The sequence below is a fragment of the Lygodium microphyllum genome, chromosome 28, assembly GCF_053477565.2.
Source record: "Lygodium microphyllum isolate KBCC chromosome 28, Lygodium_microphyllum_v1.1.10, whole genome shotgun sequence".
In the NCBI taxonomy this organism is placed as follows: Eukaryota; Viridiplantae; Streptophyta; class Polypodiopsida; order Schizaeales; family Lygodiaceae; genus Lygodium; species Lygodium microphyllum.
This window is the reverse complement of record NC_141162.1, coordinates 109164130-109185941: the sequence shown is the minus strand read 5'-3', so window position 1 is coordinate 109185941 and position 21812 is coordinate 109164130. Positions and strand designations below refer to the sequence as shown.

General features: G+C 44.1%; 1 protein-coding gene across 7 annotated transcripts in view; it reads right to left on the bottom strand.

The window, feature by feature from the left end:
- Positions 1–2922: 2922 nt before the first annotated feature.
- LOC148011852 (dynamin-related protein 3A-like) overlaps positions 2923–21812 on the bottom strand; it is a 101133-nt gene continuing 82243 nt past the window's right edge. For 2 of the 7 annotated variants that reach the window (XM_087670106.1, XM_087670105.1), the window contains 5 exons: positions 4459–4519; positions 4222–4367; positions 3990–4139; positions 3810–3862; positions 2923–3705 (listed from right to left, as the gene is read on the bottom strand). In XM_087670106.1, the coding sequence (XP_087526232.1) occupies positions 3576–3705; positions 3810–3862; positions 3990–4139; positions 4222–4367; positions 4459–4519 (540 nt within the window). In that variant the 3' untranslated portion in view covers positions 2923–3575. Of the gene's footprint in view, positions 3706–3809; positions 3863–3952; positions 4140–4221; positions 4368–4458; positions 4520–21812 lie in introns of all 7 variants that reach the window. The other 5 variants (XM_087670103.1, XM_087670107.1, XM_087670102.1 and 2 more) reach the window with 5 other exon arrangements.

The following is a 21812-nucleotide window of genomic DNA, read 5'->3' as shown; positions in this document are numbered from 1 at the left end:
AAACGAAATTCTCACAACTCATTGAAAAACTCAATTGATTATTCCAATCCAAAGTTTCATGACATGGTTGACTCACCAATCGATCAAGACCAAAACCCAAGCTAATCAAATGCTTACTTATGGAAATGGAAAGAAATGGCCAAGGGACAAAGCAAAACCTTCATGACATGCCATTCCACAAAACTAACTTCTCACAACTCATTGAAAACCTCAATTGATTATTCAAATCCAATGTTTCATGACATGGTTGACTCACCAATCGATCAAGACCAAAACCCAAGCTAATCAAATGCTTACTTACGAAAATGGAAAGAAATGGCCAAGGGATTAAAGCAAAACCTTCATGACATGCCTCGAGGATGTCAAAGACACCTTGCTTACTCTTGCATGTCTTTGAGCAATCTAATATTAGAGTGCTACTAATCTAATATCAGAGTAATCACTACCAGTCTTTTACAACTCATCTCCAAAAGCAGTACTAAAGGCATGAGGTGAAGTCCTTCATATACTAAAAAGTGTAAAATCCTAGAAGAGCAACTAAAGCTTGAGAGAAATGCAAGGGGACAAAAGCCATTTGAGCAATGCCATTTGTATAAAGATTGCCCAAGTAGATGTCAACTAATGGCTAATCCTAAGCAAAGAAGAGCCATAAAGACTTCCTAGTGCCATCCAATGTATATGGTACCCACTTCTCTCAAAGTGTTGGCTACAATTTGGAATTTTCCACTAAATGGCAAATTGCTACAAAATATCCTACTTGACGAAATACTAGAAGAGGAGGAATTTCATATAACCAACAATATGGAACTACATCTCACTCTTGGCCCATGCTTTGCACATACTCTATTGCAATCTAGACTTCTATGACTAGATTCCTCAAGTGACTAAATTTCACATAACCAAACAAAATGGAACTACATCTCACTCTTGGCCCAAGCTTTGTACATACTCTAGTGCAATTTGGACTTCTATGACTAGATTCCTCAAGTGACTAAATTTGTATTATAAAACCCATTCTTTATACATGAAAACTATTCTTTTAACATATTATATTGATCTTTATATAAATAAACCCAAAAATAGAAAACCACCATGCACAAGAAAATCTACACTCAAAATGGACATAGCACCTAAAGACACTAGGAAGCATTGCACTTTTGTTGTTCGAGGGCAATAATAAAAGTCACACCACACTAATCCATAAATTAGAGACAAAAATTCAAGCCATAATTTTTTAAGGATACATCATTACTAGTGCAAGGAGATGTCTTAAGGAGAATAATTGTGTATTTTACAATGTTTGTGGACCAAGACAAAGTCACCAAGGAGGCCAAATGATATTTCCAATGCGCCTTCACCAACAAGGAGCATGCAAGATTTAGGCTCAATCGCCAAATCTTCAAATATAAAAAATTCAAGTTCAAGCAATTTAAGAACCTAGGGCAAGTGGTGGATAAGGCCTAGCATTTAGACTGCTCATTCAGGAGTGTGGCCTACACTAATATGTATGGTTGTTGGAGGGTGATAGACCACCAAATGTGCACAACATTTATTAAGTCCCATAGGGTACGTACCAAGATTGAACATGACCAATAGAGCTCTAAGTCACCTTAATTAGAAGAAATGTTTGGCATACGAACAAACCCTATTATAAAAGTACCAAGGCAATGTGAGGTGTAAACAACTACCTATGCTTAATCGAGATGGCTTCCCATCTAACCTATTACATTATGTGATTGTAAGGCTCCAAGAGATCTCGGGTGATACTGAAAGTGCATCTTGAATATCCAATGTGTCCTACAATGTCAACAAGAATGAGTCTACAAGAGTGATGCTAAGTGGGGATGTTATGGAGCCACTTTTTTTGTCATTCCATTTGGGAAAAAAGGATGAGTCAACACCTCTCTCTTCTCAACAACAATTAGTAGACCAAGCCTTGGTTGCACAACCATGGGCATATGGGAGCTATTTGCTTTTGTGTCACAAATGCACATTAATGCCCAAAAATTAGCTCTCATAAGTAACATACGACATATACTTGCATTGGAGGTACCAAGGCAATGTTATAAGACACTTGGGATATTCTATAGGCATACAAGTCTTAGCTAAGCAACTACTTAGTTGGATTTTAGCTCCCATTGCAAACAAAATTGCTTACAAAAAATCATTGGCATAGCCCTTGTGTACATCAAGGCTTCTTGAGCAATTATGTTGGCCATAATTCCATATTACATGCCATTGTTGCCCTAGTCAAAGATTGCCTTATGGGAAATCATGCAATCCACTTGCTTGATGATGTGAAAGACTGACTGCAAATATTCTATGATCACTTGGTTTCTCTCAGATCACATATGCACACCTAAACAAATGGGGAAGATGCAATCTTAGATGTGGAGACACAAATGATCCTATGATGGTCTTTGATCTTTTGTACTATAATTGAGGAGACCTATAATCACAGATTTATAGCATGGGTCATTACACAACACATCTCTCTACTATCTTGCCATGACATTCCAAGAATTCGATACATCCGAGGGTGTGGGTTTGTTGGAATCCCAAACTGGCAGAATCTGTTCCACTCCACATTCTTAGGCAGTTATCATAGTTGGAAATTCAAAATGCTTTCATTTTCTTTTCCCATTCCAAAGTACACAAGCATATCAATCATTTGCAAGGTTTCTTTCCATGGCAATTGAGCACCATCGAGAATACAAACCTTCTTACCAAGGATGACCTCGTTCCCTAGTGCAATCAGCCTATTTAGGATTCAATAGTTGTGGGCCTCTTGTACTTCTATACTTCAGATGTTACACATTTCCTAATTTTGAAAATAGAAAAAAACAATGAAACGAACATAATACCACAATATTCGAAACAAGTCCCCCAGATCAGCAAAGACATGATGGCCAGGCTATGATAAGCAGTGATGTTACATTATACATCCGCTACCATAGATGCTTGGCAAGAGAGCGTGTGGCTGTGTGATGCTTCAAGAGTGTTTCTTCTTTCTACCTATTACTTACTAACGCGAAGTACTGCAGACCAAAAAATGTGCTTGAAGTTGTATAAAATTTACCTGAACAGCTCTGAAGCGCATCAAGGTGAGAAGCTCAGATAATTTGTCAAACGCTCAGTCAACTGCTATGATTGCTTTCAATATGGCTTACATTTACATACCCCCTGTTAAGGCATTGTCGAATTTCTGAAGTATTATTTTCAAGCTTCTCCAATCAATCTTGGCCATAATATCTTTTTCCATTGATGTTTCAGATTTTGGATGTACCCTTACAAGGTACAAAGATGTTAGTGAAGAAGGCCTTCCGTACACTGCTCAGCTTAAGACCTCAAAAAATCAGCCTCAAGGCCATGCATAATTGCCAATCAGTTATAAAAATCCGATGTGAAACAGGATCAATGGAAGCCCAGACCTCTTCTTTTTGAGGCCAGAAGACAGACTTTATTGTTTTGGAGTGCATTAAAATGAAGGACTAGATTGTCCTTAAGAATCAATGAGCTGTTGTTAGATGTACTACTTAACGAGGTTCTAGTAGCATTGATACTTCATTGCTGATTCATAGATCAAAACCAACGGTGCCAATTTCTGCAGCTGCTTGCTGTAGAACCCGCAATGTCTCTTTACAGTGTTTTCTTTTCACTGTGACATCTTCTTTCTCTTGCAGCAGCTCATTGAAGAGAGGTTCTCTGAGAAGATGAAACAAAAGTAATGACCAATCCAATAGAAGAGGCATAAGCACATCACGAAAATTTTCAGAAGGCCTCATTCTGTGAAAAGTTAAACCACTCACCTATACAGCTTCCTAACCAGTGTATTTAAAAGCCCACGTTTCACATGGTACACCTACAAACATAAACGATTTATATCTCTTTACACATCTGATGCAAGAACCAATTCAGATGTAATTCAACACCTCAGATGCAGAAAACTGACATCTTCAACTTCAGAGAATCTTAATCCAAGCCTTTACCAAAAAATGCATTATCGCTTTTGGGACGGAGTCCTGAACATTTCTCCTGACAATGTCATAGTAGGATTTGATCAAAGACCTTGTGACAGCAACCTCTATTGCCTCCCCCTCTGTTTCTATGTTTGATGTTGCTCTTAGAACAGCAGGGGGCTGTAATCAGAGCAGTATTTGTTAGAGACAGAACAAAATTATGTCAAAAATAACATATTGTGCCATCAGTTACCAAACCCACCTCCTTCAATTGAATTGTTGAAAATGAAGTTTCTAAACTCTGGAGAGGTTCGCCAAAATATTTATTCATGGCCACATCTTTGCCACTGGATTGGACCTCACTTCCTCCCAATATTGATGAGAGAACTTTATTTCCTGTGAGTGCGACTTTTAAAACATGACTTCAAAAGTTGCTGGAAAACAACAAAACAAAAACCTCATCTGAAATTGAAAGAACTGACTTCAGAAAGATTCTCACCAGAAGTACTGCCAGTCTGGGAAGAAATGCTTGCAGGTTTACTTGCCTGAGATGTGGGTTTCTGCAATATCATTAATGTGTTCATTAGCACAACACACGCGCACCCATGCACGGGCGCATACATGCCCACACACGCGAAAACACATTCTCTCTCTCTCTCTCTCTCTCTCTCTCTCTCTCTCTCTCTCTCTCTCTCTCGTAATGGATGTTATATTATAAAGTACTAAATGACAAAAGAATTACAAAAGTCATGGCAAAGACGCAGAGGAAATTGCCATATGCCAGGGAAGTAAGTCCTCCCGAGGGAGTAAGTCAGAGTGCCGAATGAGATCTATCTGCCAATGCAAGAGACCTTTAAGCTTAGCAATATGTCCCTGAACATTAGAGGCTGAATCAAAAAGAAAAGCATTCCGAATGGTCCAATTGTGCCAACAGCCCCAGTATCTAAGAAAGTGAAACAAGATCTTCATATGTGACTGTGCCAGTGTGGGGTATTTGGGCCGCGCAAAAACCCAATCAAAAGGGCTTAGCGAGAAACCAACCACTACTCGCCAAACCGCTGACAAGAGTGACCAGATTTTCTTAGCAAGAGGGCAAGAAATAAATCGATGACGGGCCGATTCCACACTGGTGGTGCAAAAGAAACAATTGCAGTTGGAGATTTGACGCTTAGAAAGGGCTGAAGCAAGAGGAAGACCCCCAATCATTACCCTCCAAAGCAAGACCTTGCATTTGAAAGGGGTCTTGTTCAACACCAACCCTCCATCACAGTTACCTTCCACCATGACTGAGATTTTCTAGGATGAGTGCCTCCTGAGCAATTCCACATCATATCTAGCTTAGACATCATTTTGTACTCATCAGCTATGTATTGTTCGGTGTTTTTTCTCCATTTCATTGGTCATAGCATTAGATGACAGTCTTTTCGGGACATGGGGAATTTCCAAACTTCTCAAATGTAACATTTTGGTCTCATAGACCGATTTGGCCTTGTAGACATAAATCTAGCTCTCTCTCTCTCTCTCTCTCTCTCTCTCTCTCTCTCTCTCTCTCTCTCTCTCTCCTCATAATGGGTAATTGTATTAATTACTGTGAATGGAAACAACAAGAGCCACAAGAGGAAAACAAGTAAACACACACACACACACACTCTCTCTCTCTTTTTTTCGTAAAAGACACACACTCTCTCTCTCTCTCTCTCTCTCTCTCTCTCTCTCTCTCTCTCTCTCACACACAAAAATGGCATGTATTACGTTAGGATTAAGCAACATGACCATGTGCTCATAGTGAACAAGTGAACAGGAAGAGAGAAGAGAGTTGCAGCAAGGTCACATCCACTATGTGAGAATGACAATGAAAGTACAATCCCTAAGGTAATAAAGTCTCAAATGGCAACAAGCCTAACACCTTGCAAAAGGCCTCAAACTTCTCTCCAGAGAGCTCTTGTAAACACATTTGCTAAGTTTGTCTTGTCTAGGGACATAAATTGAGTCAATCTCCCTAGCATGGAGTCTCTCTCTCACATAATAATGACAATGCACCTCAATGTGTTGAGTGCAAGCATGAAATACTAGATTCCTTGCAACTACCGTGGCACTCTTGACTATTAGAATACATAGGAGTGGGTGGTTGTTGCCCCATACTAAGATTGGCTAAAAGGAATCTAAGACATACACGTTCCAATAGCTGTAAATATTGTCCAATATTGAGCTACATAGCTAGATGTGGCCACTATAGATTGCTTCTTGCTTAGCCAAGAGATACATGAATCAGCAAGCATAAAACAATTACCACTAGTGGACACGTGTGTGTCAAAACATCCAGCCTAGTCATTGTTTGTGAATCCATGCAAGAAAAGAGATGTGCCTTTAGGATAGAAAAGGCCCAATGTCTGAGTGCCTTTCAGATAGAGAAAGACAAGTTTGACTACTTGCCAATGCATAGTGCCAAGGCTATGCCTAAAGTGTATTACAAAAATACAATAGACAGCCAACAAACCCCTATTCCAAAATAGCCTTGCAGGCACAAATTTTAGGGATTTTGGTAGCACACATCAATTTCCACTCATAAAAATTGGAGCTTTTGTCCAAAACCCTAAAGTTTTACCAAAAAATTAAGGATTTTGTGTTTAGTGTGCAATATTGCCCAATTTCATGTCAAAAATTTGGGGTTATACATTAGCAGCCAATAAGGAGGAAAGCAATCGAGCTCGTGACTCAACAGCAACTAAGGCAGTGGCAACTAGCGAGCCGAGTGGTAGCGAGAAAGAGACATGGCTTTGATGCCTAGCTCAATTTTCATATTCATCCTTGGTGATGTTGACACACTCTACCTCTTTTCTCATTAGGATGTTCAATTTTGAAAATGCACCTCCATCATTTTCAGGCCTTCCACCTTAGTGTCTCCCTAGGAAGCTCAATTTTGAAATTGACCCTCTATCATTTTAAGGCTCTCAACCTCCTATCTCCTTAGGAGGCTCAATTTTGAAATTAAGCCTCCATCTCCAAGTTGAACCTCTAAAATAAAGAGGCATTGTTAGACTTAGGAATCCAAATGATATGTGAAACCCCACATATCCTTACATAGATGACCCTTGAACTTCTCTCTTTTTGAAGACTCAATTTCGAAATTAAGTCTCCTTAGGAAGAAGAGGTGGAGAGACCTTGAAATGATGGAGACTCAATAGCAGCACTCACACACTCACAATGAACAAGTGAACAACAAGAGATAAGAGAGTTGTTGGAAGGTCACATCAATATCTAAGAATGATTACGTAAGTACAATCCCTAAGAAAGTACCACACCCATTCCTAGGTGTTCAAATGGAGAAAAAGCTCTTCTCCAGCTAGAAGGTTAAATGTACGCATGGATAAGGGAGCATTCACACTAGAGCTACACGAGAAGACGGTAAGTGTAACAATGTGTTGGACAAGATTGCTAAACTTGAGATCGAGGCTGAAGAATGGAAGTAAGAAATAGCAACCCAACAACAATTGGAAATTTAACAAATGAGAAGAGAACTCACAACCTGGGAGAGCAGCATTCGAGAGAAAGGAGAAATACAAGAGGACAGAATATCAAAAAGGAGGTGGAAAAAGACAGCCATAAAGAGGAATTGCATATTGTCAATGCCACTCTAGAGGAAGAGAGGATGAGATAGGCAAGACGCCTAAATGTGAGAGTCAACAACATACCCAACAAAGGGGACACTTCACCCAAAGAGGATGGTAAGGTCCACGTATGCAGCCTAGATACAAAGAAGATAATTCCCTCCCTTTTACCAAGGCTTGAAGGATGTGCAAAAGTGCACACTCATATTGTGATTCCAAGATGAGGTAGAGCGAATGGCCTTCATGAAAAAGAAGGCTATACTGTGAGCACTCCTAGAGGACCCTATCTACGTGACAATGACCTCACCAAAATGCAAGTGAGGGATTCACAACCTATGAGATAGATACTCTAGAGATATGTATGACAATGTGGAACTATAGTGGCTCACTTTGGACACGTCCAAGAAGGGTGAAGGAGGTGATGGAGAATTAGGATTTGATCATGATTACAGAGGCACACTAAAGCACAAAGAGGGGGTCTGCCTAGAGTTCAAGAATACACTTAAAAGTCCACCTATAGATGTGTCACAAGACACCAAGGCACCACACGAGAGTCAAGAGGAGTAGCAGTATTGATCAGAAAAGAGCTACAATATTGGATATGCATCATAGTACGTGATCTTGAAGCTCGATATATCTAGATTAGGGTGGAGATCTCACAGGATTGGATTCTATACATCATCCTATGCTACTTCCCTCTAAAAGGATCAAGATATGCTACTAGGGAGAGAGCAGCAAAGGGGTGAGGGAGATGGAGGAGTAGATGTGGAGTCCCCTTCATAGTGTTGGGTTTGACTCATGCCTACGCTCCCCCTAGAGTGTCAGTGATCCGCAGTAGGACACTAGGGCACCTTTTACTCTCCGTAAGAGAGGCTTTTTTGCCCAATCACATTATTCTCTATTTATGTGTTTATGTTACACAGTTCGGTCACTTCCCGCACTTTACACACTTTCGGGTGTGAATGCACCTTAAGGCACTTACGCAACCCTAAGGTCTAAGGGGTGTAGGTTGTACTTTCACTTACACACTTGAATTGGATCGTGTGTCGAGTTGTGTCTATGCTCTCTCTCTCTCTCGAGAAATCACCGAAACAACGCCCACCAAGGTGCAATCCGAGATCAACGAGCTAAAGACACAAGTAACAAAGGAGCTCAACACGTGGGCGAATATAGTGAAACAAGCACAAGCCAAAGTGGCCGAGAACTCCAAATGGATTGAGGTAGCCAAGAAGTCGCCAACAAAGAAGGAGGAGTTTGTGAATGCGGCACTGGAGGAGGAGAAAAGGAGAAAGCTTAGAGCGCTCTACATCCGAGTGGTCGGATGGAAGGAAGGGGATAGCCCCCTGGCAGATGCCCAACAGATATGTGGAAAGCTGGGAGTAGAGGACCCTCAAATAGTGGAGAATGCATGGTGTGTAGGGAAAGACCTCACCAAGGGAAGGCCTCTTATCCTCAAATTTGCCAACTTAGAATCCAGACGAGCCTTCCTCTCTAAAAGGACAGCTCTAAAAGGGGAAAAAATCTACCTAGAGGATGACCTCACACCCGCACAGGTGGCACACCGTAAAGAATGCATGCCACAGATCCTGGAGGCTCGCAAAAGCGGGAAAATGGGCAGTATACAGAGATGGTCAGGTCATCATCACAGATAAGCGCCAATGACGGGGCGCGGCCTATGAGACCCACCTGAGTTTTGCAGTGTGGAACTGCAACGGAGCTATGAAGACAGATGCAGGATTATTCCAGGAGACCTTCACCGGCAAGGACATCGTCCTCTACACAGAAACCCACCAAAGCCCAGGCACCTACTTACCAGAAGTGAGGGGATATAGATGGGAGACGGCATGCCGCCCTAGAGCCCGAACAAAAGGAGGGACCCGAGGGTCCGGAGGGGTGGCTGTGTTGTACAGGGAGGAGCTACAGCCCACGGTGCAAGTCATGCAGAAAGATGAGGAAGCCCGGTTCATGTGGATTCGGATACACAGATCGCCCCCGAGACATATACATGGCGGTGTGCTATTTCCCACCAGCACACTCCCCATACGCACCACAGAAGGGCGAGTCACCATACCTACCACTGTACGAAGATATCATGCACTACTCCAACTTGGGGGATGTCATGTTGGCTGGAGACTTCAACGCACGCACAGCACAAAGGCAGACCCCCTTCTTCGAGAGTGAAGACCACATGTACAAAGAGATTGCACCGGAGGAGATAGGACTCAACCGGGCGTCACAGGACACAGCTGAGTGCACCGAATATGGCGAACACCTACTGGCGTTAGGGGGGGCACACGGACTGGCCATCCTCAACGGCCTCGACAGATGGCCCGGGTCGGATGCCCTCACATGCTTCCCACACAAGCACGCGGCCAACTGCATTGGACGGGGGGCGCATGGAGCATCCACACAGAAACTGGGAGCAAGCACAGTGGACTATATCCTTGGCCCTCTATCACTTATCCCCCGACGTCTAGTCCTTTAAAATATCACCTCGCCCACTCGCAGTGGCTGCCGACCATGCATACCTACAATTTGACATAACCTGCAGGTATGACCTAACCCCCCCAGCAAGCAACCCCCCAATATTCCCCAGGTACCACTTTACCAGGCTAACTGCGAGCGCATACTCCGACCACCTCTATTGGAGCCTGCAAGAAATGAACCCCCACGCACCCCTGGAGGAGGTCACAGCACAGTTGGCGGGCACACTACACACCTCAGCTGCCGAATACTTCCCCCACACATCCCCCTCCCCCCACCCCACCCCTCCGAACAAGAATGTCCCACAGAATAGCTGGTACGACACAGAGTGCAGGGAAACCCGGCTCCGTCTTCAACAGGACGAAGCATGGGGAGTACACACGCATAAACAGGCACGCTTGATCTTCCGTCGCCTAGTGCGACGGAAGAAACGAGCCTACCTCTCCAAAGTGGAACACGAATTCTACCAGTTATTCTTAGGACAGGACAGCAAAGAGGCATGGAAGGCATTTCAGGAACCCCGAGCCCAGACGCCCATCACCTCCCCGGACACTTGGCACGCATATGCAACCTCACTATACCAAGTACCCAAGCAGCCCCAGCTACCCCGGCCCCCAAGGAGCAGACCCGAATCATCCACATTCTTCAGCACGGGGCGGGTTCGGGACGCCATTGACAGACTCCAAAATGGCCGTGCCCAAGACCACGAAGGCTTGGTAGCAGAGCATTTGACCCATGCTAGAGACACATTGGCACCTCTCCTAGCACACATGTTCAACAGAACCCTATGCGAAGGCTTCCCAGCCAGTTGGTCAGCCAACACCATAATACCTATCCTGAAGGCTGGAGACCCCATGGTTCCCACGAACTACTGAACAATCATGGTTGGCCATGTACTAGCCAAGCTCTATGGATCCATACTGGACCACGAGCTGAGCAAGTGGGCAGAGCAACACCAACACCGAGCAGTAGGACAAGCGGGGTTTAGGAGGGGGTTCTGCACCCTTGACCATATCCTCACACTGAGAGCCATCATAGAGGAGGGCAGAGCACATGGAAGACGGGTGTACTGCTGCTTTGTGGACTACCGCAAGGCCTTTGACACAGTCCCACGTGCGAGGCTCACGCAGAGACTACAGGAACTGGGGGTACCAACCGAAATACGATGGGGGATACTGGCACTATACGAATCGGTAACGGGCCGAGTTCGAGCACCGGGAGGGCTGTCAAAGGAGATCACCAGCACCATCGGAGTCAAGCAGGGATGCCCACTCTCGCCCACCCTATTTGGCCTCTACATTGATGAGATCTCAGAGTACATAGATAGATTGGGCGAGGAGGGATCGAGCCTGGGAGGGACAATGATACATATCTTACTATATGCGGACGACATAGTCCTCATCTCCAGCACACCCGAAGGGCTGTAGCGCCAACTGGACGCACTACAGGCCTTCTGCCAAGACAAAGACCTAACTGTGAACCTGGGGAAAACCAAGGTCATGGTGTTCAACACGTCAGCCCAATGGCTCCGACGGTCGGTACCCCCCTTCACATACGGTGGAGAAACCGTGGACGTGGTCCAAAGATACGTCTATCTAGGGATTACATTCTCTGGACCGAGATTTACCCTGAGAAAAGCCGCGGAAGATAGACTAACCCGAGGCTATGCAGCCCTCGGATCAATGGAGTGTGCCCGTATACAGTTCCAGGAACCCTGGACAAAGCTCTGGCTTTTTGACACCTTGGTCACACCAGCCCTCCTGTACGGGGCTCCCATATGGGGGTCCAATCTCTACCACACGCGGAGGGCCCCACAGGATCAGCCACTGCCTAAGGAGGAGGCCACCTATGAGGGATGGGACCAGATGGAGAGACCCCTAATACTTATGATCTCACGGATGATCCGAAGCAAGCCCTCCATACCACACGAGATCATCCGCGCAGAGCTGGGGGCACCACCCCTCGTGGCTGAGGCCCTCTTCCAGACCGTGACCTTCTTGCGCCGAATATGGGACCTGCCACGGCACCGGTACCCCAGACTCGCCCTGAAGTCATCCAAACAGCTAGCAACACAAGGGGACACTGAGTGCTGGTATGCCCGAACAGAGACCTGGCTACGGCTCCATGGCCTGCACATGGACCACCTCCCCCCACTACAATACAGCCTAGACTGCCCACACCTAGAGCTCAGCCGAGAGGAGGTAAATCGCATCACCAAAATGGATATCATCCAGACAGACACCGCCAGGACATGGGTGACCCCCACATCGGAACCAGGAACCAAGAAGGCTTTCTACCGAGAACACTTCCTGCATATCTCCCCGGACGGCTTCATCACCCGCCCAAGCTACATGGACACACACCTATCTCACGGGGTCAGAAGTGCCATCGGACAGATCCGCACGTCCTCACACCAACTACGGGTCGAAACGGGCTGATACGGGGCCAACCCCCTCCCCCAGAAGACCGAATCTGTCAACTCTGCCATCTCGAGCCAGAGACCGAGGAACACTATATCTGTAAATGCCCAGTGTACTACGAAATCCGGGGACGCTTCCACTGCCTATTCAGCGAGGATTCGGACCACTCTCCAAGGTGATGGAATTCAAAGACCAGAGATGCCTGGGGCTCTTTCTACTGGAAATACGACGCCACAGAGACCACCTCCTACGAACCACGGAGCAAAGACAAGGAGCCACCAACCAACGCACACTCAACGACTTCTACCAAATACCAGCTACCCTCCCCACCACCGAGGCCCCACCAGCCCAACCCGCCTCCCGGCCCCCGAGGACCACCTTAGAAATAGCCACAGCGAGAGGTAAAGCCCAGCGACCACGCCCCGCCGGCCCCCGTCCCCGCAAAAGACACTGGTCGAAGATACAAGGGATACTACACCGCCATCGGAGGGCCCTGCCCCGCCGCTTTAGCCTCTCCATGCTAGACCGACCCATGCAGGACATCTTAGGATGAACACCCCAGGAGCAGTTCCACACCGCACTGGGATTGTATCTAGTCCAAATATCATTTTGTACCTACTCAATTTAGTTCAACATAGCATAAATGTTAGCTTCACTGGGACTTTTGAAATCTCCCAGACATTTGTATGCAACATTTTGGTCTCATAGGCCAACTTGGCCTGTTGTAGACGTTAATATAACTTTCTCTCTCTCTCTCTCTCTCTCTCTCTCTCTCTCTCTCTCTCTCTCTCTCTCTCTCTCGTTCACTCTGTGTATTGAGCTTGGAGCTGCCATACCCATCTCAACATTTGGTATCAGAGCACCCAGGTTCGCCGAGCTCTTCGTCAACTCCAACTTTGTCAGGTTCAGCTCGTCCCAACCAGCCAGCAAGCTCACAACCTTACTGCTGCCCCTGACCGGCATCCCAGCAGCATCCACCTGCAACACCACCGTCCAGTCGTCATCATCCAACTGCACACTGCCCCCTGGTCTAGTCGCCGCTACTTCCCAGCTCCACCAACACAGCCTATAGTACCACTTGCTCTATAGTGCAACAGGCTGCACCGCCTACACCTACACGCTTGCCTGTTTGCTCCGCCTTGAAGCACCTCCTTCAGCTCCATCGACAACTCCCACCACCTATTCGCCAACTTCTGCCAGGTTCTCCAGCTCATCCAAACTGCCGCCACTGGTCCGGGCAGTTTGGTTGGCAGCTCTTGTCTAGGAGGTGACATGTATATTTTACTATTTTATTCAGGAAATCAAAGCTACAGCAAGGGTTTTTGCCAGGAAGGTGCATTTCTGCTCTAGAAAGTGCTTTTGGGCACACATTGCAGAAATTTCTTTGAATTTGTGTCAGAAAATTTGGGGCTTTTGCTTGTTTGGCAGACATTTGGCACATGTACTGAAGATTCAGTCTGAAATTGACAGAAATTTTGCAAATTGGACAGCTAAATTTTGGGGCTTTTGCATTTTTCGTGCTGCTGAGCACTGTTCATGTATTGGACAGCGTGCTATTTACTGAAGTCTGTGGAAATTTCAGCACATTGGACAATAGTGATCGAGTGTGACATAGTTTTGTTAATTACAGCTTGGTGTTTGCTGTGATTTCTGAAAATTTGTAGATTTCTACGTTATTCCAACTTTGGTTCTTGCTCGTTTTTTTTTTTTTTTTTTTGGAAGAGTGACATTTATCATGGCCAATCAAGGACAAAGTGATGCATTCACTTATGTATCTAACGAGGATAGATTGGACAGCAATAACTATTCTCTGTGGTCCTTCATGATGAAGAATGTGCTCATTGTTGAAAATCTTTGGGAGTATGTTAGTGGTGAAGAAGTCCATCATGGAGTTGTGGCTCCTACAACTCCTTCCAAGGAGAACATCAGCCACTTCCCCAAAGAACAGCTGCATAGAAGGCTTGGGACACTTGGGATGCCCAAGCATTGTCACTTACTACATTGGCAGTACAACGGTCCATAATCCTACATATACGATCTACTACTTCTTCAAGAGTAATGATGGGAAAAATGAGACACACATTTATTTCTTGAAGATGTGAAGATGGATGAAGGTGATGCTATGCAAGATCATCTTAACAAAATTCAAGATAGCACCTTCTTATTTGGCCTTTCACACAGTCTTGCATCTCACAATGACAATTTCTCCACAACCCCTTACCTTTCTTCAATTGATTAGTTTCATAGAAACAGGGAACGCCCGTTCCGGCACTTAGGAACGGATTAACGCGTTCCGGGAGGTCCGAGCCCGGGAAACGCTGGGGGAACGTTCCAGCCCGTTTCATGTCCCGTTCCCGTCCGTTTCGGGTCGTTTCCCTGGCCGTTCCCTATTTGGAACGGCCATTCCAGCAGCGGGGCATTTTTTTAAATAAAAAAATCGTCGATCGTGTCATGTCCCGCCTTGCGCTAGCTGCCCGACTCCCGTCTCTCGTAAATACTGTCGCAACTCGCTTATCGTGACTGTTGCCCCACCTCGTGCCAGCTAGGCCCCGCTCCCGCCTCTCCCACCTCTCTTACTTGCCTGGTGCTTCTCCCTCCTGCCTATAATTTCTAGATGAATCTAGACTTAAGTGTTCTCTCTCTCTCTCTCTCTCTCTCTCTCTCTCTCTCTCTCTCTCTCTCTCTCTCTCTCTCTCTCTCTCTATATATATATATATATATATAAATAATGCCGTTCAGTCCGTTCCCGTTCCCTAACTTTGGGTATTCCCCCCATTCCAGGAGGTCCCATTCCCATTCCCCATTCCTGGTAACTATGATTAGTTTACTACTAGAAGAAGAGCAAACAAAGGAGAATAGTGGGGTTAATGTTGTAGCCTCTGAACAAGCTTTTATGGCAAGACAAAAGGGCAAGGGCAGTCCATCTAGGAATGCTCCACAAAGTTTGAGAAGTTCAAGCACTTCACAGAATAACAAAAAGCAAGGGGCACACAAGCGAAGAAGGGCAAGTGCCATTATTGTAAAAATCTAGGTCACTACATGATAGAATGCAAAAAATGCATTGCCAAGGAGGAGTATGGGATGTTTGTTTCTAAGGCACATTCTACTGCTACTGCCACAAACACTTGCAATTATGATTCTTCTTGGGCAGACAGAGCATTCAACTCTACAAAGGATGCTAGCACTTGGTTCTTTGACTATGGTGTTTCTAAGCACATTACATCTCGCAGGGATTTGTTTACCTCTATTGTTGCGTCTCTTGTTAGCAAATCTATGCATTATGCCAACAATGCATCTTATCCTGTTAAGAGGTGTTGGGAGAGATTGTCTTGAAAGCCATCGATGGCTCTACTCTCCATTGGCGAGATGCTTTATATGTGCTAGGGATAAAGAAGAATTTATTATCCATTTCTTCTTTAGCAAGTATAGAATGCAAGTCACATTTGATAATGACAAATGCATGGTTATGGATAAGGAATTCTTGACTTTGGTATTGATTGGCACATTATGTCACGGACTCTTATGATGCTCATTCGATTGATCAGTCGATCTATTTGGACCTACTATTACTTCTGCTACGTCACAAGCAAAATTATGGCATGCTCGCATGGAACATGTTACTATGGCAATTTGATGCTTATGTAGCATACTCAGATGTTAGATGGTTTACCACTCTTCGAGAGACCTCCTAAGCATATTTGTGAGGAATGCATTTTGGAAAAGATGCATCTATTCTCTTTTCTTCGTGATGTTGCTTTTAAGGCAATGGCCAAGTTGCAAATTGTGCATTCGGATATATGTGGACCTATGCAGACAAAGTCATTGGGTGGATGTTATTATTTTGTCACCTTCATTGATGACTTTACTCGCTTTTGGTGGGTCTATTCATTGGTGAAAAAGTCAGCAGTGTATGATGCATTTTTGGCTTCTAATGCACTTCTGGAAAATCAATCTAGTTGTCGGATTAAGACTCTCCATTCGGACCAAGGGGAAAATAGATGTCTTCTTTGCTAAATAATTTTTGAAGCAAAAAGGCATTGCACATCAATATACTACTGCATATACTCCACACCAAAATGGGTTTGCAGAAAGGAAGAATCGGTCACTCATGGAGATGGTCAGATGTATATTGAAAGCTAAAAATTTGCCACATGGCTTTTGGATGGAAGCAATTATGTGTGCTTGTTACGTTTTGAACAGGTTTCATACTTTTGGGTGTCTTGCATATGCTCATAATCTCAAAGTATTGAGAAAGAAGTTGGACAATGAGGCTGTCAAGTGCATATTTGTTGGGTATAGCAGTGAGAGCAAAGGGTACAGATTGTACAACCTTGTTTCCAAGAGAGGCTTTGTCAATAAGGATGTGATTTTTTTGAAAATTTACAACTATGGGAGCACACACACTTGATGATGAGGAGCCTGATTGTTTTGAGAATCCACAACAGAGTGTGCATCAGATGGTAGCAATGCAAGCTGAATTTGATTCTATCATTAGGAATCAAACATGGGATTTAGTGACATTGCCTATTGGAAAGAAAGCCATTGGTACTAAATGGTCTATCAGTTGAAAAGACATGCGGATGGATCCATTGATAAGTACAAAGCCGAGCTTGTGGCAAAAGGCTATGCGCAAAAGAATGGCATTGATTATGAGGAGACATTTGCACCATTAGGTGTATGATTGCTTTGGCTGCCCATTATGGTTGTATTCTACACTAGCTTGATATTAAAACTGCATTTTTACTTGTATGTTCAGCAGCCCATGGTCTTTGTAGTTGAAGGATCCCAACACTTGGTATGCAAGATGAAAAAGGCTTTCTATAGTTTGAAGCAAGCTCTACGAGCTTGATATGCAAAAATTGATGCCTTTTTACTCAGTCAAGGGTTCATTAATAGGCCATCAGAGTTTACTCTTTATGTATGTCAAGAGGGGGGATCCTTGCTGGTCATTTGTCTTTATGTGGATGATCGTCTGCTCATAGGAACACATGCTGATCAGATTTCAGCATTCAAGAAAAATTTGCAGCAAACTTTTGAAATGTTAGATTTGGGGCCTTTGCATTACTATTTGGGCATTTAGTTTATTCATGATGCTAGAGGCATTGGATTGTCACAATCCATATATATTGGTAAACTCCTTGAGAGATTTGGCTTCCAGGATTGCAAGCCAGTTAGAACACCAATGGAGACTCGACTCAAGCTATCTTTGCATGATGATAGTGATCTGTTTGACATTCATACATATGCTCTAGCAGTTGGATGCCTCATTTATTTATGCAACATAAGGCCAAATATTCAGTTTGCAGTTTCAACCCTGAGCAAATATATGCATAGCCCGTGCATGTCACATTGGCAAGCTGTGAAGCATGTTTTTTGTTACTTGTAGGACATCTTGGAATGCTTAATGCCAAGGGGGGATTGTTGCAATTACATACTTACAGTGATTCAGATTGGGCTAGTGATTTTGATTCACCTCACTCTACAAGTGGAAATTGTTTCTTTCTTGGCTCATCTTACATTTATTGGCTTAGCAAGAAACAATCCACTATTGCCACATTGTCTTGTGAAGCTGAATACAAGGCAGCTTTCACTGTTATAGTTGAATGTGTATGGCCGAGACGTTTGTTGGCTGATCTTGATGTATCTGTCATAGAGCCTACTCCTTTGTTTACTAACAGTCAAAGTGCCATTGCAGTGGCACAAAACCCAATGATGCATGATTGCATGCATGAAACACATAGAGATCCACTATCACTTTGTCAAAGAGAGGCTACATGCAAGGGATATCACCCTTGTCTACTGTCCTACCAACAACACATCTTCACCAAAGCTCTTCCTCGCGACAAATTTCAAGCATTTCGCAATGCTTTAAATTTGATCTCCTTTGGTGGATAATCCTTGTATGCTAATCACTTTTCACTCCAGGGGGGTTTGTTGGGTTTAACTCACACCTACACTCATAGAGTGTCGGTGATCCGTAGTAGGACATTGGGATACTTTTTACTCTCCATAAGAGAGGTTTTTTTTCCCAGTCACATTACTCTCTATTTGTGTGTTTATGTTACACAATTCGGTCACTTGTCGCACTTTACACACTTTCAGGTGTGAATGTATCTTAAGGCACTTACACAAGACTAAGGTCTAAGGGGTGTACTTTGTACTTTCCCTTACACACTTGAATTGGATCGTGTGTAGATGCTAGCATGATGAGACATGCCTGGCATGACGAACGAGTCTAGCGCGAGTGACAAGAACTGATGTGACTGTCATGTCCGTCCTACAAGAGGCGGCAGTCTAGTGGGAGCAACAGCAGGACAGTAGTCTGGCGGGACTGGCATGAGTGCTGACCCGAAGAAGTTGCTTTGCAAGTGACTGTAAACAATGTGAAGGCATTTGGGCTTGTAAGAGATTATTGGGCTTGCAAAAATTTAGTGAGGAGCTAGGGAAACCCTGGAAATTTGCTAGAATCACAAAATTTGCTCTGATTTTGACAGTACAAAGTACAAGCTTAGTGGCTTTTCACACAGTGTGTGAGAGATGGATAATGTAGACAAATGCAAGTATCAAACCGTGGAAAATGAATATCAGGGAGACAAATCTGATCAAGAACTAACACAACCGTCCATGGAAGCAATGTCCAACACCCCTTCTAAGAACACACGGTACAAGACGTATGGCCGTGGGGTCCCGTCCCCCCAGCATCTGACAGGCATGGAAATACCTCACACACCATGAATGAAAAGAAATACAAAGAAATTCATCTCATGATTCACAATGAACTACGAATTATGAGACAAGAATTGGAGAAAGAAATACGAGAGTAGGTCAAAGTTGAACTGATAGTAAATCAGAGGGCAGAAATGCAAGACATGTAGATAAAGATTAAGAATGACTTACGGGCATAAATGCTGTCCGAAATGCATACGCTGAAAACTGAAATGTTGAAAGTGGTAGATGCCTACAAATCTGAAATCTTAGAACTGGGGAAAGAATTGAATACATTTAAGAAAAAAGAAATGAATGTGCAAGAAGAACTACAAAAAGAGAAAGAGGCTTTGAAGGAATGTGAAAGGGAGGTTCACTCATGGGCAGAAGTGGCAAAGACAACACAGAAGCAAATAGAAGAAGCCAGCCCATGGATTGAGGTAGTAAAAAAGAATAAGGGAACATCCGTGAACAAGACTGAAGTAATGAATGCTACCTTGGAAGAAGAGACTAGGAGGCGGGCTAGGGTTTTACACGTACGGGTAGTAGGATGGGAGTAGAAGAGCAGCCCACAAGAAGATGCTAAGACACTTGCTGACAAAATTGGGGCTTCAAACGTACCTATCGTCAGTGCTTGGAGAGTGGGGAAAGAGGACTCTTAAGTCCAAGGCTCTAATTCTTCGCTTTGGGGATAGAGAAAAAAAAGGCCTTCCTCTCCAAGAGGAGAGCCCTCAAGGGTGAGAAGATCTATTTGGATGAGGACCTTACCCTAGCACAAATAGCGCATCGTAGAGAACACATGCCCAAGGTATTGGCTCGCAAAGAGGGAAAGTGGGCTGTTTATAGGAATGGACAAGTCATCATCACTAACAAAAGGACTTCATGACAGTACAAGGCCTATGAGACACTTCGAATGTCAATATGGAATTGTAACGGAGCCCTACGCTTGGATGCTTGTTACTTTGAAGATAGCTTCCGAAACATAGATATAGCAATGTACACAGAAACACACCAATGTAAAGGTAGCCGACTACCAGACGTGCAGGGCTACAGGTGGGAAAGTGCATTTCGTCTAGCAGCTAGAAAACTAGGAAGCACTAGGGGTTCTGGAGGTGTGGCCATACTATACCGGGAAGACCTCAAAGGGATAGTGCAAGTAATGAAAAGAGATGATGATGCAAGATATTTATGGATAAGGATACATGCAGGAAGACCACAGGATATATTCATCACAATAAGATACTTCCCTCCTGCAAATTCTACCTATGCCACACGAGATGGATCTTCCTTTGATGTACTTTATGAGGATATCATGAGATATGCTAGCATTGGGGACATATTATTAGTAGGAGATTTCAATGCACACACTGGAGATAGACAGAGTGACTTTTATATGCATGATAATGCCATGTTCAAAGAGATCGACATAGATGAAATAGGCCTACGCAGGAGAGCCCAAGATAAAGAAGTGAGTACCTATGGGACACACCTATTGACTTTGGGAAGTGCACATAGACTAGCCATCTTTAATGGTCTGCCACAATGGCCAGGATCTGACAATTTGACATATTGGAATCACAAAGGAGGGGCAAGTACTGTGGACTACTTGATGGGCTCACCAACATTGATACCAAACATCCAAAACTTTAAGATATCTAAGAAACCAATTGGCATAGTAGCAGATCATGCTATTTTGCCATTCATGCTCTCGTGTACATATGAAACATGAAACACCATGCCTCTCTAGACATCCCAAATACTACTTTACAGAAGACACCTCATATATCTACAGTGGTTCTTTGCAAACCAGTTTACATACATTGGACTTGAGTAGATCATTGGAAGAATATACAAGGGATTTAGTAGAGGCCATGCATGGATCAGCCATGTATGCATTCCCACACACCTTGCCCCGATGTAGACCCACACGATCTACTGCTCCCCAAAATAGCTGGTATGATGATGAGTGTAGATTCACCCAAGCTCGCTTACATAGAGAAGTGGAGCTAGGCACTCAAACACATCGCCAAGCAAAGGCGTTCTTCAAACGCCTTGTGCGGAAGAAGAAACAAGACTACTTAGCAAAAGCAAAAGCAGAGATATATCAACTATTTTTGGGGCAGGATAGCAAGAGCACATGGAAGATGTTTCATGAAAGACAGCCACCCATACAGATTACATCACCAGATGCTTGGCTTGACTATGGGAGATAGTTGTATGACCTACCAACACAGCCACCTATGCAGCCCCCACAAGCTTGTAGGCCAACACAGTGGTCTTTCTTCACATAGAAAATGGTTAGGGATGCAATTTATAGATTACAAAATGGGAGGGCACAGGATGAGGATGGACTAGTAGCAGAACATTTCTCACATGCTTGTGACATATTAGCACCCATATTAGCACATATGTTCAATAGAGCAGTATGTGAAGGTTTCCCTATGAGTTGGTCAGACAATACTATAATCCCGCTATTTAAAAGTGGTGATTCCTTGATTCCTAGCAACTACAGGACTATCATTATCGGTCATAATTTGGCCAAGATATATGGATCTATATTGGAGCATGAACTCAATGAGTGGGCTGAAATGCAAGGCAAGTTGTACACGCATCATGTAGAGATTGCAGGACATTGA